This window comes from Bombina bombina, chromosome 5, assembly GCF_027579735.1.
Source record: "Bombina bombina isolate aBomBom1 chromosome 5, aBomBom1.pri, whole genome shotgun sequence".
Classification (NCBI taxonomy): Eukaryota; Metazoa; Chordata; class Amphibia; order Anura; family Bombinatoridae; genus Bombina; species Bombina bombina.
Window position 1 is genome coordinate 53349386 of NC_069503.1, and position 22766 is coordinate 53372151.

General features: G+C 43.3%; 1 protein-coding gene across 1 annotated transcript in view; it reads right to left on the reverse strand.

Annotated features, from left to right (window-relative positions):
• The window catches only part of LOC128661300 (uncharacterized), a 370282-nt gene that overhangs the window by 114496 nt on the left and 233020 nt on the right, over positions 1-22766 (reverse strand). The window contains exon 6 of the mRNA XM_053715570.1: positions 3352-5145. Within this exon, the coding sequence (XP_053571545.1) occupies positions 3352-5145 (1794 nt within the window). The remainder of the gene's footprint in view (positions 1-3351; positions 5146-22766) is intronic.

Sequence of the window (22766 nt, forward strand, 5' to 3'; positions counted from 1 at the left end):
ACATCTCTTGCCCAAGCCTGGGCGAAGAGAGAGAGTCTGCCCCCTACTAGATCCGTTTCCGGATCGGGGGCTGCTCCTTCATGCTGTTTTAGAGGCAGCAGCAGGATTCTTGGCCTGTTTCCCCTTGTTCCAAGCCTGGTTAGGTCTCCAGACCGGCTTAGACTGGGCAAAAGTTCCCTCTTGTTTTGTGTTAGAGGAAGTTGAAGCTGCGCCACTCTTGAAGTTTCGAAAGGGCCGAAAACTAGACTGTTTGGTCCTTAATTTGTTGGACCTGTCTTGAGGAAGGGCGTGACCTTTTCCTCCAGTGATGTCAGAAATTATCTCCTTCAGTACAGGCCCGAATAGGATCTGTCCTTTGAAGGGAATGTTGAGAAGTTTAGACTTTGAAGTCACGTCAGCTGACCAGGATTTAAGCCATAGCGCCCTACGCGCCTGAATAGCAAAACCTGATTTTTTAGCTGTTAGCTTGGTTAAATGAACAACGGCGTCAGAAACAAATGAATTGGCTAGCTTAAGGGCCCTAAGCTTGTCAATAATATCTTCCAATGGGGTTTCAACCTGTAGAGCCTCCTCTAAGGACTCAAACCAGAAAGCCGCGGCAGCAGTGACTTGGGCAATGCATGCAAGAGGCTGGAGAATAAAACCTTGTTGAATAAAAATTTTCTTAAGGTAACCCTATAATTTTTTATCCATTGGATCTAGAAAAGCACAACTGTCCTCGACAGGGATAGTGGTACGCTTAGCTAGAGTAGAAACTGCTCCCTCCGCCATAAGTCCCGTATAGCGGCGTCTATAGGAAACATCTTTTTAAAAACAGGAGGGGGAGAAAACGGTACACCTGGTCTATCCCATTCCTTAGTAATAATTTCAGAAAACCTTTTAGGGATTGGAAAAACATCAGTGTAAGTAGGTACTGCATAGTATTTATCCAATCTACATAATTTCTCTGGGACTACAATAGTGTCACAGTCGTGCAGAGTTGCTAAAACCTCCCTGAGCAATACGCAGAGGTGTTCAAGCTTAAATTTAAATGTAAACATATCAGAATCAGATTGAAGTATCTTCCCTGAATCAGAAAAATCACCCACAGATTGAAGCTCCCCTGCTTCAGCTTCATTATATTGTGAGGGTGTATCATAGATAGCTACTAAAGCGTCAGAGAGCTCTGTATTTATTCTAGTCCCAGAGCTGTCTCACTTTCCTTGCAATCCTGGCAGTTTAGATAATACCTCTGTAAGGGTACGATTCATAACTGCCGCCATGTCTTGCAAGGTATACGCAATGGGCGCGCTAGATGTACTTGGCGTCCCCTGAGCGGGATTTATAGGATCTGACACGTGGGGAGAGTTAGACGGCATAACTTCCTCCTTGTCAATTTTTTCTGGTGATAAATTTTTTAAAGCCAGAATATGGTCTTTGTAATCTATAGTAAAATCAGTGCATTTGGTACACATTCTAAGAGGGGGTTCCGCAATGGCTTCTAAACATAATGAACAATGAGTTTCCTCTATGTCAGACATGTTTAAACAGACTAGTAATGAGACCAGCAAGCTTGGAAAACACTTTAATAACTGTGAACAAGCAAAAAATAAAAACGGTACTGTGCCTTTAAGAGAAAAAAACAATCACAGAAACTGCTAAAACAGTGAAAAAAGCAGTAACTCTTACGAAATCTTTAAAGTGTGTATAATAGGCTGAAAGAGCATTGCACCCACTTGCATATGGATGATTAACCCCTTAGTTTCAAAACCGGATCAAAAAAACGATATACAGGTATACTCCGCTCATACAGCGGGTTAGGGACCGGAGCCCCGCTGTAAAGTGAAAAGCGCCTTAAAGTGAAACAAGGCAGTTTTAGCTTTCTTTTCACTTGCCAGTGTGTTTAAACTAACATATATTAGGGGTGCAATAGTGCTATGTTTAGTTTAACAGTAGCACGGCACAGTATTCAATTAGTATTCAATAAATACTGTACCTGTAAAATAGTGACAATTACTGTAGTAAAATTTGCCAGACTATAGCACTGAGACACAGATTGCACTGTAATGCTGTAAACAGAGTGAACTGCACATAACAAAATGGTGCAAGTAACTTTTCTCGCAATCACACAAAGATTACAGCACTGTTTCAAAATCCTTGGAGGTTGAACTTCAGCTCCACAAAGCGCTGTATTAGCGAATCGCTGTAAAGTGAGGTATACCTGTAAACGTTTTTAAACAGTCACAACAAACTGCCACAGTTCTACTGTGGCCCTACCTGCCCATACAACGAATTTGGAAGGCACAAAAACCCCTTAGAGAGGTCCTACATTTTCAGGGGACTCCTTCAGGGAAGCTGGATGTCTCAAGCTGCAAAAACTAATGGAAAATAGGCCCCTCCCAACCTGTACTCACAGTGAGAGGGCCTTAAAAAACTATCCCTAGGCAAAATCTAGTCAGCCATGTGGAAAAACTGGGCCCCAGAATAAAGTTTTATCACCAATATGAAATAAACGTGTATACACCTCAAGCAAACGTTATATCTATTCAGTAATGTGAGTAAATAATAAAAATATTACCCTTTACAGCAAGCATGATACCAGTCGTTATTAAATCACTGTAATCAGGCTTACCTTAAATAAATCCGGTATTGCAGCATTTTCTAGCTTATCATTTCTCTAGAAAAATTTAAAACTGCACATACCTCAGAGCAGGAGACCCTGCACGCTATTCCCCCAGCTGAAGTTACCCATCTCTTCAGTTATGTGTGAGAACAGCAAAGGATCTTAGTTACAACCTGCTAAGATCATCAAAGACCACAGGCAGACTCTTCTTCAACTTTCTGCCTGAGGCTAAAATAGTACAACTCCGGTACCATTTGAAAATAACAAACTTTTGATTGAAGATAAACTACATTAATGCACCACATCTCTCTAGCTGCTTCCCTTGTCGAGAGCTGCAAGAGAATGACTGGGAGGTGGCAGTTAGGGGAGGAGCTATATAGACAGCTCTGCTGTGGGTGATCCTCTTGCAGCTTCCTGTTGGGAAGGAGAATATCCCACAAGTAATGGATGAATCCGTGGACTGGATACACCTTACAAGAGGGGAGACCTCCGATTTTCCAGCACCTCTCTGCCACCCCCTGTAATGAAAGACAAAGAATGACTGGGGGATGAGGGGAGTGGGGGAGGTATTTAAGCCTTTGGCTGTGGTGTCTTTGCTGCCTCCCAGTGGCCAGGTTCTTAATTCCCACTAGTAATGAATGAAGCCGAGGACTCTCCTTCCCTTTAAATGGAAAACCTTTTTTCTACTTTATAAACATGTGAAAGGTTTCTTCCCTTGTGAATTATTTCATGAGTTTTCAGACAATTTATATGTGTAAAACTTTTCCCACACTCTGTACATGTGAAACGCTTTCTCCTGTGTGACTCCTTTCATGCTTTTTCAGATTACTATTTTGTGTAAAACTTTTTCCACACTCTGTACATGTGAAAGGCTTTTCTCCTGTGTGAATCCTTTCATGAATTTTCAGACAATGTATATGTGTAAAACTTTTTCCACACTCTGTACATGTGAAAGGCTTTTCTCCTGTGTGAATCCTTTCATGAGTTTTCAGATAATTCATATGTGTAAAACTTTTTCCACACTCTGTACATGTGAAAGGCTTTTCTCCTGTGTGACTCCTTTCATGAGTTTTCAGATCACTCTTTTGTGTAAAACTTTTTCCACACTCTGTACATGTGAAAGGCTTTTCTCCTGTGTGACTCCTTTCATGAGTTTTCAGATTGTTCATATGTGTAAAACTTTTTCCACACTCTGTACATGTGAAAGGCTTTTCTCCTGTGTGAATCCTTTCATGAGTTTTCAGATTATTCTTTCCTGTAAAACATTTTCCACACTCTTTACATGTAAAAGGCTTTGCCCCTGTGTGACTCCTTTCATGAGCTTTCAGATTATCTATTCGTGTAAACCTTTTTCCACACTCTGCACATGTGAAAGGCTTTTCTCCTGTGTGAATCCTTTCATGAATTTTCAGACAATGTATATGTGTAAAACTTTTTCCACACTCTGCACATGTGAAAGGCTTTTCTCCTGTGTGAATCCTTTCATGAATTTTCAGATCACTCTTGTGTGTACAACTTTTTCCACACTCTGTACATGTGAAAGGCTTTTCTCCTGTGTGAATCCTTTCATGAATTTTCAGATAACTATTGCGTATAAAACTTTTTCCACACTCTGTACATGTGAAAGGCTTTTCTCCTGTGTGAATCCTTTCATGCTTTTTCAGATCACTCTTGTGTGTAAAACATTTTCCACACTCTGTACATGTAAACGGCTTTTCTCCTGTATGAATCCTTTCATGAGTTTTCAGATTATTCATACGTGTAAAACTTTTTCCACATTCTGTACATGTGAAAGGCTTTTCTCCTGTGTGACTCCTTTTATGCTTTTTCAGATCACTCTTGTGTGTAAAACGTTTTCCACACTCTGTACATGTGAACGGCTTTTCTCCTGTGTGACTTCTTTCATGAGTTTTCAGACTACACTTTTCTGTGAAACATTTTCCACACACTCTACATGTGAAAGGATTTTCTCCTGTGTGAATCATTTCATGAGTTTTCAGACAATACATTTGTGTAAAACTTTTTCCACACTCTGTACATGTGAACGGCTTTTCTCCGGTGTGAATCTTTTTATGAGTTTTCAGATGATCCATTTGTGTAAAGCATTTGCCGCACTCAGGACATGTGAGTGGTTTCTCACCTGTGTGAATTTTGTAATGTTCTAGTAGAGGAGACTCCCATCTAAAGCTTTTCTGACATTTTGTAGATTTGAAAGATTTCTCCTTTGTATGAATCATTTGGCTAGACTGTAGACTTTTCCCTTCTTTAATAGGTTTTGAAAACTCAGTAAATGTGTGTGGTGTATCCTCTGGGATAATAATTTCACTAGATAACTCATAAATGTTGTCCTCTTGTTTGATTACTAAATTACTCTCTGTACATAATGATTGCTTCACGGTTCCTGCCAATTCACCATTTTCTTTAAATAGCTGCTGTGATATCCCCAATGTTTGTGAATAGTCATTAGTGTCTAAGACTTTTAGAGTTTGCGGTATCATTCTGTTGCTTCCTATAGTGAAGGATGGATATGAACTATTCATGTGTTTGTCTACATAAAAAGAAATGGAATAAAGAAAAATAAGAATGTTTATTCTTTATAATATAATTCATCTGAATTAAAAAACATTTTTTATACTCAAAAAATATCTTCCGTTATGTATTTTTAAATTTATTTACCTGTAAATCACAAATTAAAAAAGGATGACTAGAATGTAAACATTACTACATCATAGTAAACTAAATTACTGATTACTGATGAAAAGACATTATAGGACTGCATTAAACAAGGTGCGTGTGGATAATGTTCTCAGCCAGGGAAGAAATACATCTGTATTCTGGGAAAGAGAGGTGGCATCCACCATCCTCATTTAACATTGCACAAGCAAATGCACATACAGCTCTGCACGGCTCATGCTCACCCAGTCTTAATCATCACAGACTAATTATCAGTGTGAGATGTTTTGAGAGGGTAAGAAGCAGTGACCTTATGATAATCTTAAGCTTTCAGCTGTGGTTCTATTTATATAAACAGCCAAAAACGTTATTAGTTTAATAATACTCACTGTAAAATTAAGCACACAAATCAGTGGTGGTTATGGGGTGGGGAACACTGGGGGAGTTGTGGGTGTTCCACAAATGGGAACAAGGTAGGCATAAGAGTAGTTATGGATGAGCGAGGTCAGGGCAGGGGAAGATGGAGTTACAGGTGTTCTGAGTAATGAACCAGGTCAGGGGGTGAGGTTATGCAGTTGTTGGACATGATCTGTCTAAAAGGACAGAGGAGGGAGTAGTATTTTTTACCCTCCTCCTCTGCCCAATGGGGGTTGCTCCTTCTTTATAACGTCACTGACACAAATTTTCTTAAAGATGCAGATATAAATATAATAGTTTATATTTGTTTAATGAGTGATCTATTCTATTTTCCCAGTAATTAAAGTCAGCATAATATCTATTTTACTCACCTAACACATATGAGTTCATGCTGATAACAGGCTCCAATGTCTGTACTCAGGAAGAAGGTTCCCTTATTCACTCCAGCTACATCAATACCTGATATTGCTCAGTTCTTTGGCTCTGTCTGTAAAAAGTATATTAAATGGTTTAGACAGATAATAATAAATAATGGTTCTGATTAACTGTACGTATGGTATAATTAAAGGCACGCATAAAAATTCATGTGATACAGATCAGCTGTTTAGGTTATTACATATGTGCTATTGATTCAGCACAAGCATTTAGTACAGTTAGCTCTCTGAGTGCTATAATTACCTTTAAATATGAATATTCCCAGATCTATACAACATAACGTTAGAAAATCTATTTAAGTGGGGCCATATCACAACTTTACAAATATTATATAATCTTTTTTTTATTTTGTTTTTATTGAGGTTCAAAGTAAGGCAAACATGGGACAAAAAAACAAACATAATAATGATGTCCTGTAAACTTCACATGGTACAAATCCATAAATACATAGTATATATCAAAAGAACATTTTAGAGATATAGTATACAGATAGAATGCCTAATATTCTGGAGAGCCTCCGAGCTGATACCAGAGGTCACTCTTGGACCTCAGAAATTTGCATTAAAAAAATTGTATGGGAGACCATTGCTAATAGAGGAAACCACTTTTGGGTCTCCAGACAAGAACCTCGTTTATTTATGTTTTTACTAGGCTAGATTATCGCTTTAGTATGTATATTGATATTCTAATGTTGTTAATTACATCAACTTAGTGTAAGAAAAATAATGGGAAAAAAAACTTATTGTACTGTATATGTTGCCGCTATTAGAAATTAAGGGCTTAAAACAAGGGAGGGGTTGCAGGGGATAACCTTATGGGTTGTACAATCTATCAGCTCAACTATCAAAGTAATCCACTCCATCTTGGATATAGAACAGTGGAGTAACACCTATTCAAAGTATACAGGGAGCAGACCAGGTGATAGCATAAATAAATAAAAGGCAGCTGTATGTAACTGCTTTGTAAGTTGTATTGGAGGCTGAATGGATTTAGAATGCCCTTTGATATGGGTAGGTAAGCATCACTTTAACATAAACCTATAACAGTAAGATCTACCTGGTCAAAACACCTGGAGGTATAGGAATTTCCCAACAACAACTGAAAAAATAAATAAATAAACATGGGACAGTGCAACCTGCAAAACTAATAGGAGAGTGGTTCATTGACCATAAGATAGGTTAAGGTTTATTCCATAAATGATAGGTTACAGCTCACTAACTGTAAGTATGGCGACTCAGCATAATGCATATGCATGACCATACGACTATATTTATTGATTTTATCAATTTATTTATCAGGGTATAAATGGTGCCAGAAGAATAGATTAAATTTAGGGCCGCCCACCAGAGATACGGGCTAGAGCCATGGACTCTCCTCCCCATGATGGAAATAAAATTATCAGGCAAGCATAATTTATGTTTTCCATCTAAAGGGGAGGAGAGTCCACTGCTTTATTCAATTACTATTGGGAACATATACCCAAGCTCTTACAAATCTGCTCCATAGAGGTCTCATTCTTGAAGGCCAAAGACAAAGCCACTGCTCTAGTGGAATGAGCCGTGATCCTCTGAGGAGGCTTATGTCCCGCTGTCCCATATGCCAGGCGGATCAGGCTCCTCAGCCAAAAAGACAAAGAAGTGGCAGAAGCCCTCTGACCCCTGCGCTTCCCTTAATATACAACAAAAAATAAGTAAAAATATAGATAAAGGGGAATCAGTTGATGTGATATACTTAGATTTTGCAAAGGCATTTGATACAGTGCCACATGAGAGATTAATGCATAAAATAAAGGGACTGGGAATAGCTAAAAATGTTAGCTCATGGATAAATAACTGGATAAAAGATAGGGAGCAACGAGTAGTAGTAAATGGATCATACTCAGATTGGACAAAGGTAATCAATGGAGTTCCCCAGGGATCAGTACTGGGCCCTGTTCTTTTTAATATTTTTATAAATGACTTGCAGCAAGGATTAAATAGCGACAGATGATACTAAGTTAAGTAAGGTCATTAGGTCAGAGCAGGATGAACTTTCGTTACAAAGGGATCTGCAAAAATTAGAAGTATGGACTTAGCCAAAGAGAGGAGGAAAGGGATTTGGGAGTAGTAATAGATAATAAGCTAAAGATGGGTGCACAATGCAGGGCAGCGGCTACAAAGGCTAATAAGATACTAGCATGTATTAAAAGAGGCATTGATTCAAGGGAGGAAAGCATAATTCTGTCACTATATAAAGCCCTGGTAAGACCTCACCTTGAGTATGGAGTGCAGTTCTGGGGACCGATTGCAAAAAAAGATATTGCAGAACTAGAAAAAGTTCAGAGAAGGGCCACAAAGCTAAAAAGGGGATTGGAGAATTTAACCTATGAGGAGGAGAGGCTAGCCAAACTGGGTCTGTTTTCCTTAGAAAAAAGGCGCTTGAGAGGTGACTTACTTTCGATAAATATATTCAAGGCCCGTATACAGAGATGGCAGAAGCTCTGTTTATTCCAAGAGGTCACAATTTAAAGGTTGAAGGAAAGGAGATTTAATCTCCTGCAACGGAAACGTTTTTTCACTGTAAGAGCAATAAAATTGTGGAACTCATTACCAAAGGAAGTAGTGAATGCCAATACCCTAAATACATTTAAAAATAGTCTGGATACATTTCTGTATATAAACAAAATTTATGGATATGATTGCTAGTATTAAATGGGTCACCTTTTAGTGGGTTATTTAAGCTTAACTGGAGATTTTTGTCAGTATTTTAGATTTGTATAGGTTGAACTCGATGGACTTCGGTCTTTTTTCAACCTTATCTACTATGTTACTATGTTTAAAAAGAGATTTAGATTTTCTGAAATCCTTTGTAGCCTGAAGATAGAATTTCAAGGCACGAACCACATCCAGATTATGAAGTAACCTCTCCTTAGGAGAAGAGGGGTTAGGACACAAAGACGGAACAACTATTAAACCCCAAGCCCATGCGAAGAACAGCCTTATCTTCATGAAACACCAGATAAGGAGGATCATATTGCAAGGCCGCCAGCAAAGAGACTCTGCATGCCGATGCAATAGCCAACAGGAAGAGAACCTTCCAGGACCAAATTTGTATGTCAAGAGAATGCATAGGTTCAAATGGAACCTTCTGCAAGACCTTAAGGACCAAGTTTAAGCTCCAAAGAGGAGCAAACTGCCTAAAGACAGGCCTGATTCGAGACAGGGCCTGAACAAAAGAACGAATTTCAGGGAGATCAGCAACTCTCCTATGTAACAGAACAGATAAAGCAGAAATCTGACCCTTCAGGGAACTAGCGGTTAGACCCTTCTCCAAACCCTCTTGGAGAAAAGACAAAATCCTGGGTACCCTCACTTTATGCCAAGGGTATCCATGTCTCTCACACCAGGACAAGTAAGCTCTTCACACCTTATGGTAGATGCTTTGAGTAACCGGCTTCCTTGCCTGAACCAGAGTGTCAATCACACATTCAGAAAAACTTCTCTTGGCTAAGACTAGGCGTTCATTCTCCACGCAGTCAGCCTCAGAGAATCAAGATTCTGATGTAGAAAGGGACCCTGTTACAACAGATTCCTGTGACAGGGTAACCTCCACGGTGGAGAGGATGACACCAACACCAGATCCGCAAACCACGTCCTCCTCGACCACAAAGGAGCAATCAGAATGGACAACGCTCTCTCCTGCTTTATACGAGCCACTATACGAGGAAGAAGCGGTAACGGAGAATATATTTACATGAGACCGAATCCCCAGGGCACTACTAATGCGTCTATCAGTTCCGCCTGGGGGTCCCTTGACCTCGATACATATTGGGGAAGCTTGCACTTCAACCTTGACTCCAAGAGATAGATCTCCGACGTCCCCCATCTGCGACAGATCTCCACAAACACCTCAGGGTGAAGAGACCATTCCCCCGGATGAAAGGTTTGCCTGCTGAGAAAATCCACCTCCCAGTTGTCCACACCTGGGATGTGGATCACTGAGAGCGAACAGCTATGGGATTCCGCCCACTCCAGAATCTGAGACACCTCCCTCATTGCGAGGGAGCTCCTTGTACCCCACAGGTGGTTGATGTAAGCCACGGAGGTAATATTGTCCGTCTGGAACCTGATGAATTTGATTTCCCCCCAGACGGGGCCACGCCTTCAGAGCATTGTAGATTGCTTGTAGTGCCAGAATATTTATTGGAAGAGCAGCCTCCAGCCGAGAGCATTTTCCCTGTGCCATCCTGGCACCCCAAATGGCTCCCCATCCCTCCACACTCGCGTCCGTGGTCACAATCTCACAGGATGGTATCAGGAAGGATGTCCCCCTGGACAGATGATCCGGGCGGATCCACCAGGAGAGGGAGGTCCGAGTCCGCTTATCTATGGATATCAGCTGTGACAAATCCGTATGATCGCCATTCCACTGTCTCAACATGCACAATTGAAGAGGTCTGAGATGAAATCTGGCGAATGGAATGATGTCCATGCTGGAAACCATGAGCCATATCACCTCCATGCACTGAGCCATGGAGGGCCTCGCTACAGACTGAAGGGCCCGACAGGAAGACGCCATCTTCATGGCCACTGAATCTATGATTGTGCCCAAAAACTCCACCCTGGTGCTGGGAACCAGGGAACTCTTCTTGGAATTGATCTTCCAACCATGAGAGTGAAGTAACTGAAGCAGCGGTCCCCCGGTATAGGTCTCTGCCAGAAGGAAGGACAGCGCCTGAACCAGGATGTTGTCCAGGTAAGGTGCCACCACAATACCCCATGATCTTGCAACCGCTAGAAGAGCCCCCAGAACCTTTGTGAAGACTCTCGGGGCCAAAGGTAAGAGCCACAAACTTTAAATTTTGGTCCAGAAAGGCAAATCTGAGGAACCTGAAATGGTCCCTGTGAATCAGAAAATGAAGGTAGGCATCCTTCATGTCTATAGAAGTCATTAGCTGCCCCTCTTGAACTAGAGGTAGAATGGATCTGATCGTTTCCATTTTGAACGATTGAACGGACAGGAACTTGTTTAAACATTTGAGGTCCAGAATCGGGTGGAATGTGCCCTCCTTCTATGGAACCACAAACAAATTTGAGTAGTACCCTAGACCCCTTTCTGCATGGGGTACTGGTACGATAACACCTAGAGTGGAGAGATCCCTCACACACCCCAGAAAGGCCTCTTTCTTTTTTCCGGCCTTGAAGACAGGTTTGACAGGAGGAATCTGCCCCTGGGCAGAGAGGACTTGAACCCTATCCTGTAACCCTGGGCGACAACCTCCAGAACCCAGGGGTCCTGAACATCCTGCAACCAAGCGCTGTAGAATAGAGACAATATGCCCCCCACTCGGTCCGCAGACCAGTCGGGGGGCCGCCCCTTCATGCAGACTTAGTCTCGGTGGGCTTCTTGTTCTGCTTGGACTTGTTCCAAGCTTGAGCAGGCTTCGAGGCACCCTTGGGTTGGTCCGCTTTTGCGGCGGGCTGTTGGCACTTGGCCTTCTTATCCTGGGGAAGGAAGGCTCCCTTGCCTCCCGTAACCATGGATATAATCGAGTCCAGGCCTGGACCGAAAAGGATCTTACCATGATTTTAGCCACAGAGCCCTGTGTGCTAAAACAGAAAAACCTGACACCTGAGCATTCAGGCAGATAATTTGCATATTGGCGTCAAGAATGAAAGAATTGGCTACATTTAGGGGCTTTATTTTCTCCTGTACCTCCTCGAAAGAGGGTTCACCCTCAATCATATCAAACAAGGCATCACACCAATATGACGCAGCTCTGGCAACTGAGGCCTTTCCCAACATGTTCAACTTTTTGTCCATGGGCTCCTTGAACGAAGAACTATCCTCTAAAGGAATCGTCGTGGGCTTAGCGAGCATGGATATGGCCACATCCACCTTGGGAATGGTCCCCCATAACTCTAGCTGGGCCTCCGGAATGGGGAAAAGCTTTTTAAATTGAGAAGGGGAAAGGAAGAACCGATCGCTCCAATTCATTCTTTAAATGTTCGCCATCTTGACAGGAATCGGGAAGGTCTGGGGCACCACCCTGTCCTCGTAAACCTTATCCAACTTAGGAATGGAGGACTCTTCTGGAAGCTTCGGTTCAGTAACCTCCAAAGTAGTCAGTACTTGTTTTAGTAAGAAAGTTCTCCATCTTAAACTTAAAACCAGGCTCCTCTGCTGCCGAAGGTTTAGATGACGTGGACTCTGACCCAGAAAGGAACCCTTCCAAAGCGTCAGAATGGGCCTTGTTGTTGTACCACCCTACAGGGGCATCCAACAGCGACAGGTCCTGGGTCGGGCCACTCTGAAAAGCCCTACGCTTGCACTTAGAAGAATGCGGCAAAGCATGGAACACCTTAGCGATTGCCATTTCAAGCTGGTCTGTGGAATCAGGCGGACAAGCAATCTCCCCCAAAGGTGCAACAGTCTGACCCTGGGGCACTGCATGTGGGATAGGGGACACCATTAGGGAACACACCTCACGGGACTGAGAACCCTCAGAGGTGGACGGCTCAGTAGTGCTAGACATTCCTTTATGCTTGGAAGTCGTAGCCTTACCCAGGCATGTGAACACAGTTGCGCAGGCTGGTCTACCAAAACCTCACAAAAAACACAGGAAAAAACTGAATTTATGCTTACCTGATAAATTACTTTCTCTTACATGGTGTATCCAGTCCACGGATTCATCCTTTACTTGTGGGATACCAATACCAAAGCTTTAGGACACGGATGAAGGGAGGGAACAAGACAGGTACCTTAAATGGAAGGCACCACTGCTTGTAAAACCTTTCTCCCAAAAATAGCCTCCAAAGAAGCAAAAGTATCGAATTTGTAAAATTTGGAAAAAGTATGCAGCGAAGACCAAGTCGCTGCCTTACAAATCTGTTCAACAGAAGCCTCATTTTTAAAAGCCCATGTGGAAGCCACTGCTCTGGTAGAATGAGCAGTAATTGTTTCAGGAGGCTGCTGGCCAGCAGTCTCATAGGCCAAACGGATGATGCTTTTCAGCCAAAAGGAAAGAGAGGTAGCAGTCGCCTTCTGACCTCTCCTCTTACCAGAATAGATGACAAACAATGAAGCTGTTTGTCTGAAATCCTTAGTTGCTTGTAAATAGAACTTTAAAGCACGAAAAACATCAAGATTGTGTAACATACGTTCCTTCTTCGAAGAAGGATTAGGACACAGAGAAGGAACAACAATTTCCTGATTAATATTCTTATTAGACACAACCTTAGGAAGAAAACCGGGTTTGGTATGCAAAACTACCTTATCTGCGTGGAACACCAAGTAAGGTGAGTCACACTGCAAAGCAGATAACTCTGAAACTCTTCGAGCAGAAGAGATAGCTACCAAAAACAAAACTTTCCAAGATAAAAGTTTAATATCTATGGAATGTAAAGGTTCAAACGGAACCCCTTGCAGAAATGAAATAACTAAATTCAGACTCCATGGCGGAGCCACAGGTCTATAAACAGGCTTGATTCTGACTAAAGCCTGAGTAAACGCTTGAACGTCTGGTACCTCCGCCAGACGTTTGTGTAAAAGAATAGACAAAGCAGATATCTGTCCTTTTAAGGAACTAGCTGATAATCCTTTCTCCAATCCTTCTTGGAGAAAAGACAATATTCTGGGAATCCTAATCTTACTCCATGAGTAACCCTTGGATTCGCACCCACAAAGATATTTTCGCCAAATCGTATGGTAGATTTTCCTGGTGACAGGCTTTCTAGCCTGAATCAGGGTATCGATAACCGACTCAGAGAAACCACGCTTAGATAGAATTAGGCGTTCAATCTCCAAATAGTCAGACGCAGAGAAATTAGATTTGGATGTTTGAAAGGACCTTGAAGTAGAAGGTCCTGCCTCATTGGCAGAGTCCGTGGTGGAACGGATGACATGTCCACTAGGTCTGCATACCAAGTCCTGCGTGGCCATGCAGGTGCTATTAGAATCACCGACGCCCTCTCCTGCTTGATTCTGGCAACCAGACGAGGAAGGAGAGGAAACGGTGGAAACACATAGGCCAGATTGAAGGATCAAGGCGCTGCTAGAGCATCTATCAACACCGCCTGGGGATCCCGGGGCCTGGACCCATAAAGAGGAAGTTTGGCATTCTGACGGGACACCATCAGATCCAATTCTGGAGTGCCCCATAGCTGAGTCAGCTGGGCAAATACCACCGGGTGGAGTTCCCACTCCCCCGGATGAAAAGTCTGACGACTTAGAAAGTCCGCTTCCCAGTTGTCTACTCCTGGGTTGTGAATTGCTGAGAGGTGGCAAGAGTGATCCTCCGCCCACCTGATTATTTTGGTTACTTCCATCATTGCTAGGGGACTCCTTGTTCCCCCTTGATGGTTGATGTAAGCTACAGTCGTGATGTTGTCCGACTGAAATCTGATGAATTTGGCCGCAGCAAGCTGAGGCCATGCCTGAAGAGCGTTGAATATCGCCCTCAGTTCCAGAATGTTTATTGGGAGAAGAGCTTCTTCCCGAGACCATAAGCCCTGAGCTTTCAGGGAGTCCAAGACTGCACCCCAGCCCAACAGACTGGCGTCGGTCGTTACGATGATCCACTCTGGTCTGCGGAAACACATTCCCTGAGACAGGTGATCCTGAGACAACCACCAGAGAAGAGAATCTCTGGTCCCCTGGTCCAACTGTATTTGAGGAGACAAATCTGCATAATCCCCATTCCACTGTTTGAGCATGCATAGTTGCAGTGGTCTGAGGTGTATCCATGCAAAAGGGACTGTCCATTGCCGCTACCATTAGTCCGATTGTCTCCATGCACTGAGCTACAGACGGCAGAGGAATGGAATGAAGAGCTCGGCAAGTAGTTAATAGTTTTAACTTTCTGACCTCCGTCAGAAATATTTTCATTTCTACCGAGTCTATTAGGGTTCCCAGGAATGGAACTCTTGTGAGAGGGGAGAGAGAACTCTTTTTGATGTTCACCTTCCACCCGTGAGACCTCAGAAAGGCCAATACAATTCCTGTGTGAGACTTGGCTCTTTGGAAAGTCGACGCCTGAATTAAGATGTCGTCTAGATAAGGCGCCACTGCTATGCCCCGCGGTCTTAGCACCGCCAGGAGGGACCCTAGCACCTTTGTGAAAATTCTGGGAGCAGTGGCCAACCCGAAGGTAAGAGCCACGAACTGATAATGCTAGTCCAGAAAAGCAAACCTGAGGAACTGGTGATCTTTGTGGATAGGAATATGTAGATACGATCCACGGTAGTCATATATTGACCCTCCTGGATCATTGGTAAGATTGTCCGAATGGTCTCCATCTTGAATGATAGGACTCTGAGGAATTTGTTTAGAATTTTTAGATCCAGGATTGGTCTGAAAGTTCCTTTTTTTTTTTTTTTTTTTGGAACCACAAACAGGTTTGAGTAAAACCCTAGCCCTTGTTCCGCAATTGGAACTGGGTGGATCACTCCCATTGTATGTAGGTCTTCTACACAGCGTAAGAACGCCTCTTTCTTTGTCGTGTCTGTAGACAGACGAGAAATATGGAACCTTCCCCTTGGAGGGGAGTCCTTGAATTCTAGAAGATATCCCTGGGATACAATCTCTAAGGCCCAGGGATCATGTACGTCTTTTGCCCAGGCCTGAGCGAAGAGAGAGAGTCTGCCCCCTACTAGATCCGGTCCCGGATCGGGGGCTACCCCTTCATGCTGTCTTGGAGGCAGCTGCAGGCTTCTTGGCCTGTTTACCCTTGTTCCAGCCCTGGTAAGGTTTCCAGGCTGCCCTGGGGGTTGTGAAGTGTTACCCTCTTGCTTTGCAGCAGGGGAGGATGAAGCGAGACCGCTCCTGAAATTTTGAAAGGAACGAAAATTATTTTGTTTGTTCTTTGTCTTAAAGGACTTGTCCTGAGGGAGAGCATGGCCTTTTCCCCCAGTGATTTCTGAGATAATCTCCTTCAAATCAGGCCTGAAAAGGGTCTTTCCTTTGAAAGGGATGTTCAGCAATTTGGATTTTGACGACACATCGGCCGACCAGGATTTGAGCCATAGCGCCCTGCACGCCAGAATGGCGAAACCTGAATTCTTTGCCGCTAACTTAGCTAGTTGGAAAGCGGCATCTGTGATAAAAGAATTAGCCAGCTTAAGAGCCTTAATTCTGTCCATAATATCCTCATATGAGGTCTCCGTCTGGAGCGCATCTTCCAGCGCCTCGAACCAGAAAGCAGCTGCAGTAATTACAGGAACAATGCACGCTATAGGTTGGAGAAGAAAAACCTTGAAGAACAAAAATTTTCTTTAGTAAACCCTCTAACTTTTTATCCATAGGGTCTTTAAAAGCACAACTGTCCTCAATTGGTATAGTTGTGCGTTTAGCAAGTGAAGAAACAGCCCCCTCCACCTTAGGGACCGTCTGCCATGAGTCCCGCGTGGTGTCAGATATGGGGAACATCTTCTTAAAAACAGGAGGGGGAACAAACGGAATACCAGGTCTATCCCACTCCCTAGTTACTATATCCGCAATCCTCTTAGGGACCGGGAACACGTCAGTGTAAACAGGAACTTCTAGGTACTTGTCCATTTTACACAATTTCTCTGGGACAACCAAAGGGTCACAGTCATCCAGAGTAACCAATACCTCCCTGAGTAATAAACGGAGGTGTTCTAGTTTAAATTTAAAAGCCAACGTATCTGAGTCTGTCTGAGTAGCAACTTTTCCCGAATCGGAAATTTCTCTCTCAGACAGCACATCCCTCGCCCCCATTTCAGAGCGTTGTGAGTGTATATCGGATACGGCTACTAAAGCGTCAGAATGCTCATAATCTGTTCTTAAAACAGAGCTATCACGCTTTGCAGGTAACACAGGCAGCTTAGATAAAAATACTGAGAGGGAATTATCCATAACTGCCGCCAAATCTTTTAAGGTAAAAGAGTTAGACGCGCTAGAGTTGCTAGGCGTCGCTTGAGCGGGCGTAACTGGTTGTGACACTTGGGGAGAGGTCAACAGGCTAACCTCATTACCTTCTGTCTGAGAATCATCTTGGGCCACATTTTTAAGTGCAACAATATGGTCTTTAAAGTGTATAGACATATCAGTACAAGTGGGACACATTTTGAGAGGGGGTTCCACCATGGCTTCTAAACACATTGAACAAGGATTTTCCCTGGTGTCAGACATGTTTAACAGACTAGTAGTAAGACAAACAGGCTTAGAAATCACTTTAATCAAGCAAAAACACACTTTGCAAAAAAACGTTACTGTGCCATTAAGAAATAAAAAAGGCACACAATTTTCCAAAACAGTGAAAAATGCACCAAAACTTTCTGAAATTTTCACAGTATGTACCTAAAGCATTGGTAAGATTGCACAACTAGCAAAAAAATCGATTAACCCCTTAATGCCCAAACCGGATCAATAGTAAGCTAACAGACCGGTTAAAACAAATTTAGCACCTTGCCACAGCTCTGCTGTGGCCCTACCTTCCCTTAGGAGTCAGATTTCTGGGGAAAAAGCTTCTTATGGTTCCTCAAACTAAAGCAGGAGCCACCATGTGAACACAGCCTGAAGATCTAGTCAGTCTAACTGTGCATCTGAGGCGTGAAATTAGGCCCCTCCCACCTTACTCCGGTGCTGTGAGGCCTAAATAAACACTCCTAGGAGTTATAATATTAGCCATGTGGGTAACAATCCCCTGAAGAGAACCCAAAGGGACCTTCTAAATGTCTCAAACACGTTATTTATAAGTAAAACCGTTTGCCATAAAAAAGTGTCAACCCATCAAATAGTGTCAACCAGCATAAATTAGCCCTGTTATGTAAGCTTGTAATTCCATACTTAGTCTCTGAATAAAGCTTACCCTTCCCTCATGGGGATCTTCTCAGTCCTTTTCTAGCATTATCACAGTCTTGTCTAGAAATAAATGACTGAACATACCTTATTGCAGCCTAATCTGCAAACCGTTCCCCCCAATTGAAGTTTTCTTGTACTCCTCAGTCCTGTGTGGGAACAGCAGTGGATTTTAGTTACAACATGCTAAAATCATTTTCCTCTCTGCAGAAATCTTCATCCCTTTTCTGCTGAAGAGTAAATAGTACAAACCGGTACCATTTAAAAATAACAAACTTTTGCTTGTAGAAAAAAAACTAAAAATCTAACACCACATTCACTTTACCCTTCCAGAGAGAGACCCTGTTGCTTAGAGCCGGCAAAGAGAATGACTGGGGGGTGGAGCTAGAGGGGGAGCTATATGGACAGCTCTGCTGTGTGCTCTCTTTGCCACTTCCTGTTGGGAAGGAGAATATCCCACAAGTAAAGGATGAATCCGTGGACTGGATACATCTTACAAGAGAAAGACTTAGTTAAAGAGGGAGTACCCTCTAACGCGTCAGAATCCTCCATATCTTTATAATAAAGATATAATTAAGATAAGACAGGCACCTATGACCCGGACTATAGAAACCGCTTCGTCTCCTCCGTTGCAGATCAGATTGGAAGTGAAGAAGCCCCACCCGGTCACAAGGATGTCTAAGCAGGACCGCTCCTGCCGAAAAGGAAAAACATAGCAAAAAAAAGTTAGTGCAAAATCCCCGGAAGTGAACCTGTTAGTGCCACAAAATGCCAGAGCCGCATCCACGCACATAACGCAGCAAACACACAATAAACAGTATTATGTACATACCCCCTCATTCAATAATATCCCTACATGCAATATTAACCCTTGATTCTATAAAGATAAAGGCGCCACACTGTTGCCCTGTCTTCTGTTTTATTATTATGTATAAAAAAATGAAACAATCTTACCAGAATTAACACCATGGACCAGGAACACGGCCCTTCAAGTGTAACACGTGATAGCAGCACTCCTGACATGGACTTGAAAGAAGAAAACAATCTGTCTCGAAACTCGTCAACAGCGATTGCTGTAGGAGCTGTTAATCTGAGTCGGGATGGTATAACAAAGAGAAGCTCCCTCTGCATCTCCGGAATCTAACTTTCACCCAGGCCCTCAAGAAGGGAAGCTTAAAGGGCTACTTAAACTTCACTCCCATAGCGAAGGGTAGAACCCCCCCATAAGAGACCTCCAAATTTCCGGCACCTCTCTGCCACCTCCTGTGACGAAAGGCAAAGAATGACTGGGGGATGAGGGGAGTGGGGGAGGTATTTAAGCCTTTGGCTGGGGTGTCTTTGCCTCCTCCTGGTTTCCATGTTCCCAATTCCCAACAGTAATTGAATGAAGCCGTGGACTCTCCTCCCCTTTAGATGGAAATCTTTCATTCGAATTTGCCGATTTGTAATATGGCTTTCGAAAAGGCGATTTCGCTAGCGCAAAATCGTTTGCACCTCACTTGTAATCTAGCCCTTTGGGGCCAAGTTATCACAGCCCGAATGGGGCTGTATACACCTGTTTCGCGCGAGCCTTAAGGAAAACAGAATTTATGCTTACCTGATAAATTATTTTCTCCAACGGTGTGTCCGGTCCACGGCGTCATCTATAACTTGTGGGAATATTCTCTTCCCCAACAGGAAATGGCAAAGAGCACAGCAAAAGCTGTCCATATAGTCCCTCCTAGGCTCCGCCCACCCCAGTCATTCGACCGACGGACAGGAGAAAAAAAGGAGAAACTATAGGGTGCCGTGGTGACTGTAGTTAAAGAAAGAAATTCATCAAACCTGATTAAAAAAACCAGGGCGGGCCGTGGACCGGACACACCGTTGGAGAAAGTAATTTATCAGGTAAGCATAAATTCTGTTTTCTCCAACATTGGTGTGTCCGGTCCACGGCGTCATCCATAACTTGTGGGAACCAATACCAAAGCTTTAGGACACGGATGAAGGGAGGGAGCCAATCAGGTTACCTAAACAGAAGGCACCACGGCTTGCAAATCCTTTCTCCCAAAAATAGCCTCCGAAGAAGCAAAAGTATCAAATTTGTAGAATTTGGCAAAAGTGTGCAGAGAAGACCAAGTCGCTGCCTTACATATCTGATCAACAGAAGCCTCGTTCTTGAAGGCCCATGTGGAAGCCACAGCCCTAGTAGAGTGAGCTGTGATTCGTTCGGGAGGCTGCCGTCCGGCAGTCTCGTAAGCCAATCGGATGATACTTTTCAGCCAAAAGGAAAGAGAGGTAGCAGTAGCTTTTTGACCTCTCCTCTTGCCAGAATATACGACAAACAGAGAAGACGTTTGTCTGAAATCCTTTGTTGCTTCTAAATAGAACTTTAAAGCACGTACTACATCTAAATTATGTAACAAACGTTCCTTCTTTGAAACTGGATTCGGACACAAAGAAGGCACAACTATTTCCTGGTTAATATTCTTGTTGGAAACAACCTTTGGAAGGAAACCAGGTTTAGTACGCAAAACAACCTTATCTGAATGGAACACCAGATAGGGCGGATTACACTGCAGAGCAGATAACTCAGAAACTCTTCTAGCAGAAGAAATAGCAACCAAAAACAGAACTTTCCAAGATAACATCTTGATATCTATGGAATGTAGAGGTTCAAACGGAACCCCTTGAAGAACTGAAAGAACTAAATTCAGACTCCAGGGAGGAGTCAAAGGTCTGTAAACAGGCTTGATCCTGACCAAAGCCTGAACAAAAGCTTGAACATCTGGCACAGCTGCCAGTCGTTTGTGTAACAAGACAGATAAAGCAGAAATCAGTCCTTTTAAAGAACTCGCTGATAATCCCTTATCCAAACCTTCTTGGAGAAAGGAAAGGATCCTAGGAATTTTAATCTTACTCCATGAGAATCCCTTGGATTCACACCAACAGATATATCTTTTCCATATTTTATGGTAAATTTTTCTAGTTACAGGTTTTCTAGCTTGTACCAGAGTATCTATCACAGAATCCGAAAACTCACGCTTAGATAAAATCAAGCGTTCAATTTCCAAGCCGTCAGCTGGAGAGAAACTAGATTTGGATGTTCGAATGGACCCTGTACTAGAAGATTTTGTCTCAAAGGTAGCTTCCATGGTGGAGCCGATGACATATCCACCAGGTCTGCATACCAAGTCCTGCGTGGCCACGCAGGAGCTATCAAAATCACAGAGGCCCTCTCCTGTTTGATCCTGGCTACCAGCCTGGGAATGAGAGGAAACGGTGGAAACACATAAGCTAGGTTGAAGGTCCAAGGCGCTACTAATGCATCCACTAGAGTCGCCTTGGGATCCCTGGATCTGGACCCGTAACAAGGAACCTTGAAGTTCTGACAAGACGCCATCAGATCCATGTCTGGAATGCCCCATAATTGGGTCAACAGGGCAAAAATCTCCGGGTGGAGTTCCCACTCCCCCGGATGGAATGTCTGACGACTCAGGTAATCCGCCTCCCAGTTTTCCACTCCTGGGATGTGGATCGCAGATAGGTGGCAGGAGTGATCCTCCGCCCATTTTATGATTTTGGTCACTTCTCTCATCGCCAGGGAACTCCTTGTTCCCCCCTGATGGTTGATGTAAGCAACAGTCGTCATGTTGTCTGATTGGAATCTTATGAATCTGGCCTTTGCTAGTTGAGGCCACACCCTGAGAGTATTGAATATCGCTCTCAGTTCCAGAATGTTTATCGGGAGAAGAGACTCTTCCCAAGACCATAGACCCTGAGCTTTCAGGGAGTCCCAGACCGCGCCCCAGCCCACTAGACTGGCGTCGGTCGTGACGATGACCCACTCTGGTCTGCGGAAGCTCATTCCCTGGGCCAGGTGATCCTGGGTTAGCCACCAACGGAGTGAGTCTATGGTCTTCTGATCTACTTGAATCACTGAAGACAAGTATGTATAGTCCCCATTCCACTTTGCATGCACAGTTGTCCTGGTCTTAGATGAATTTGCGCAAAAGGAACTATGTCCATTGCTGCAACCATCAACCCTACTACTTCCATGCACTGAGCTATGGAAGGTCGTGGAACAGAGTGAAGAACTCGACAAGCGTTTAGAAGTTTTGACTTTCTGACATCTGTCAGGAAAATCTTCATTTCTAAAGAATCTATTATTGTCCCCAAGAAAGGAACTCTTGTCGACGGAGACAGGGAACTTTTTTCTATGTTCACCTTCCACCCGTGAGATCTGAGAAAGGCCAGAACGATGTCTGTGTGAGCCTTTGCCTTTCAAAGAGACGACGCTTGTATCAGAATGTCGTCCAGGTAAGGTGCCACTGCAATGCCCCTTGGTCTTAGAACCGCCAGAAGGGACCCGAGCACCTTTGTGAAAATCCTTGGAGCAGTGGCTAGCCCGAATGGGAGAGCCACAAACTGGTAATGTTTGTCCAGAAGGGCGAACCTTAGGAACTGATGATGATCTTTGTGGATAGGAATATGTAGATACGCATCCTTTAGATCCACGGTAGTCATAAATTGACCCTCCTGGATTGTAGGTAAAATCGTTCGAATAGTTTCCATTTTGAACGATGGCACTCTGAGAAATTTGTTTAGAATCTTTAAATCCAGAATTGGTCTGAAGGTTCCCTCTTTTTTGGGAACTACAAACAGATTTGAGTAAAACCCCCGTCCTTGTTCCACAGTTGGAACTGGGTGTATCACTCCCATTTTTAACAGGTCTTCTACACAATGTAAGAATGCCTGTCTCTTTATTTGGTTTGAAGATAAGTGAGACATGTGGAACCTTCCCCTTGGGGGTAGTTCCTTGAATTCCAGAAGATAACCCTGAGAAACTATTTCTAGTGCC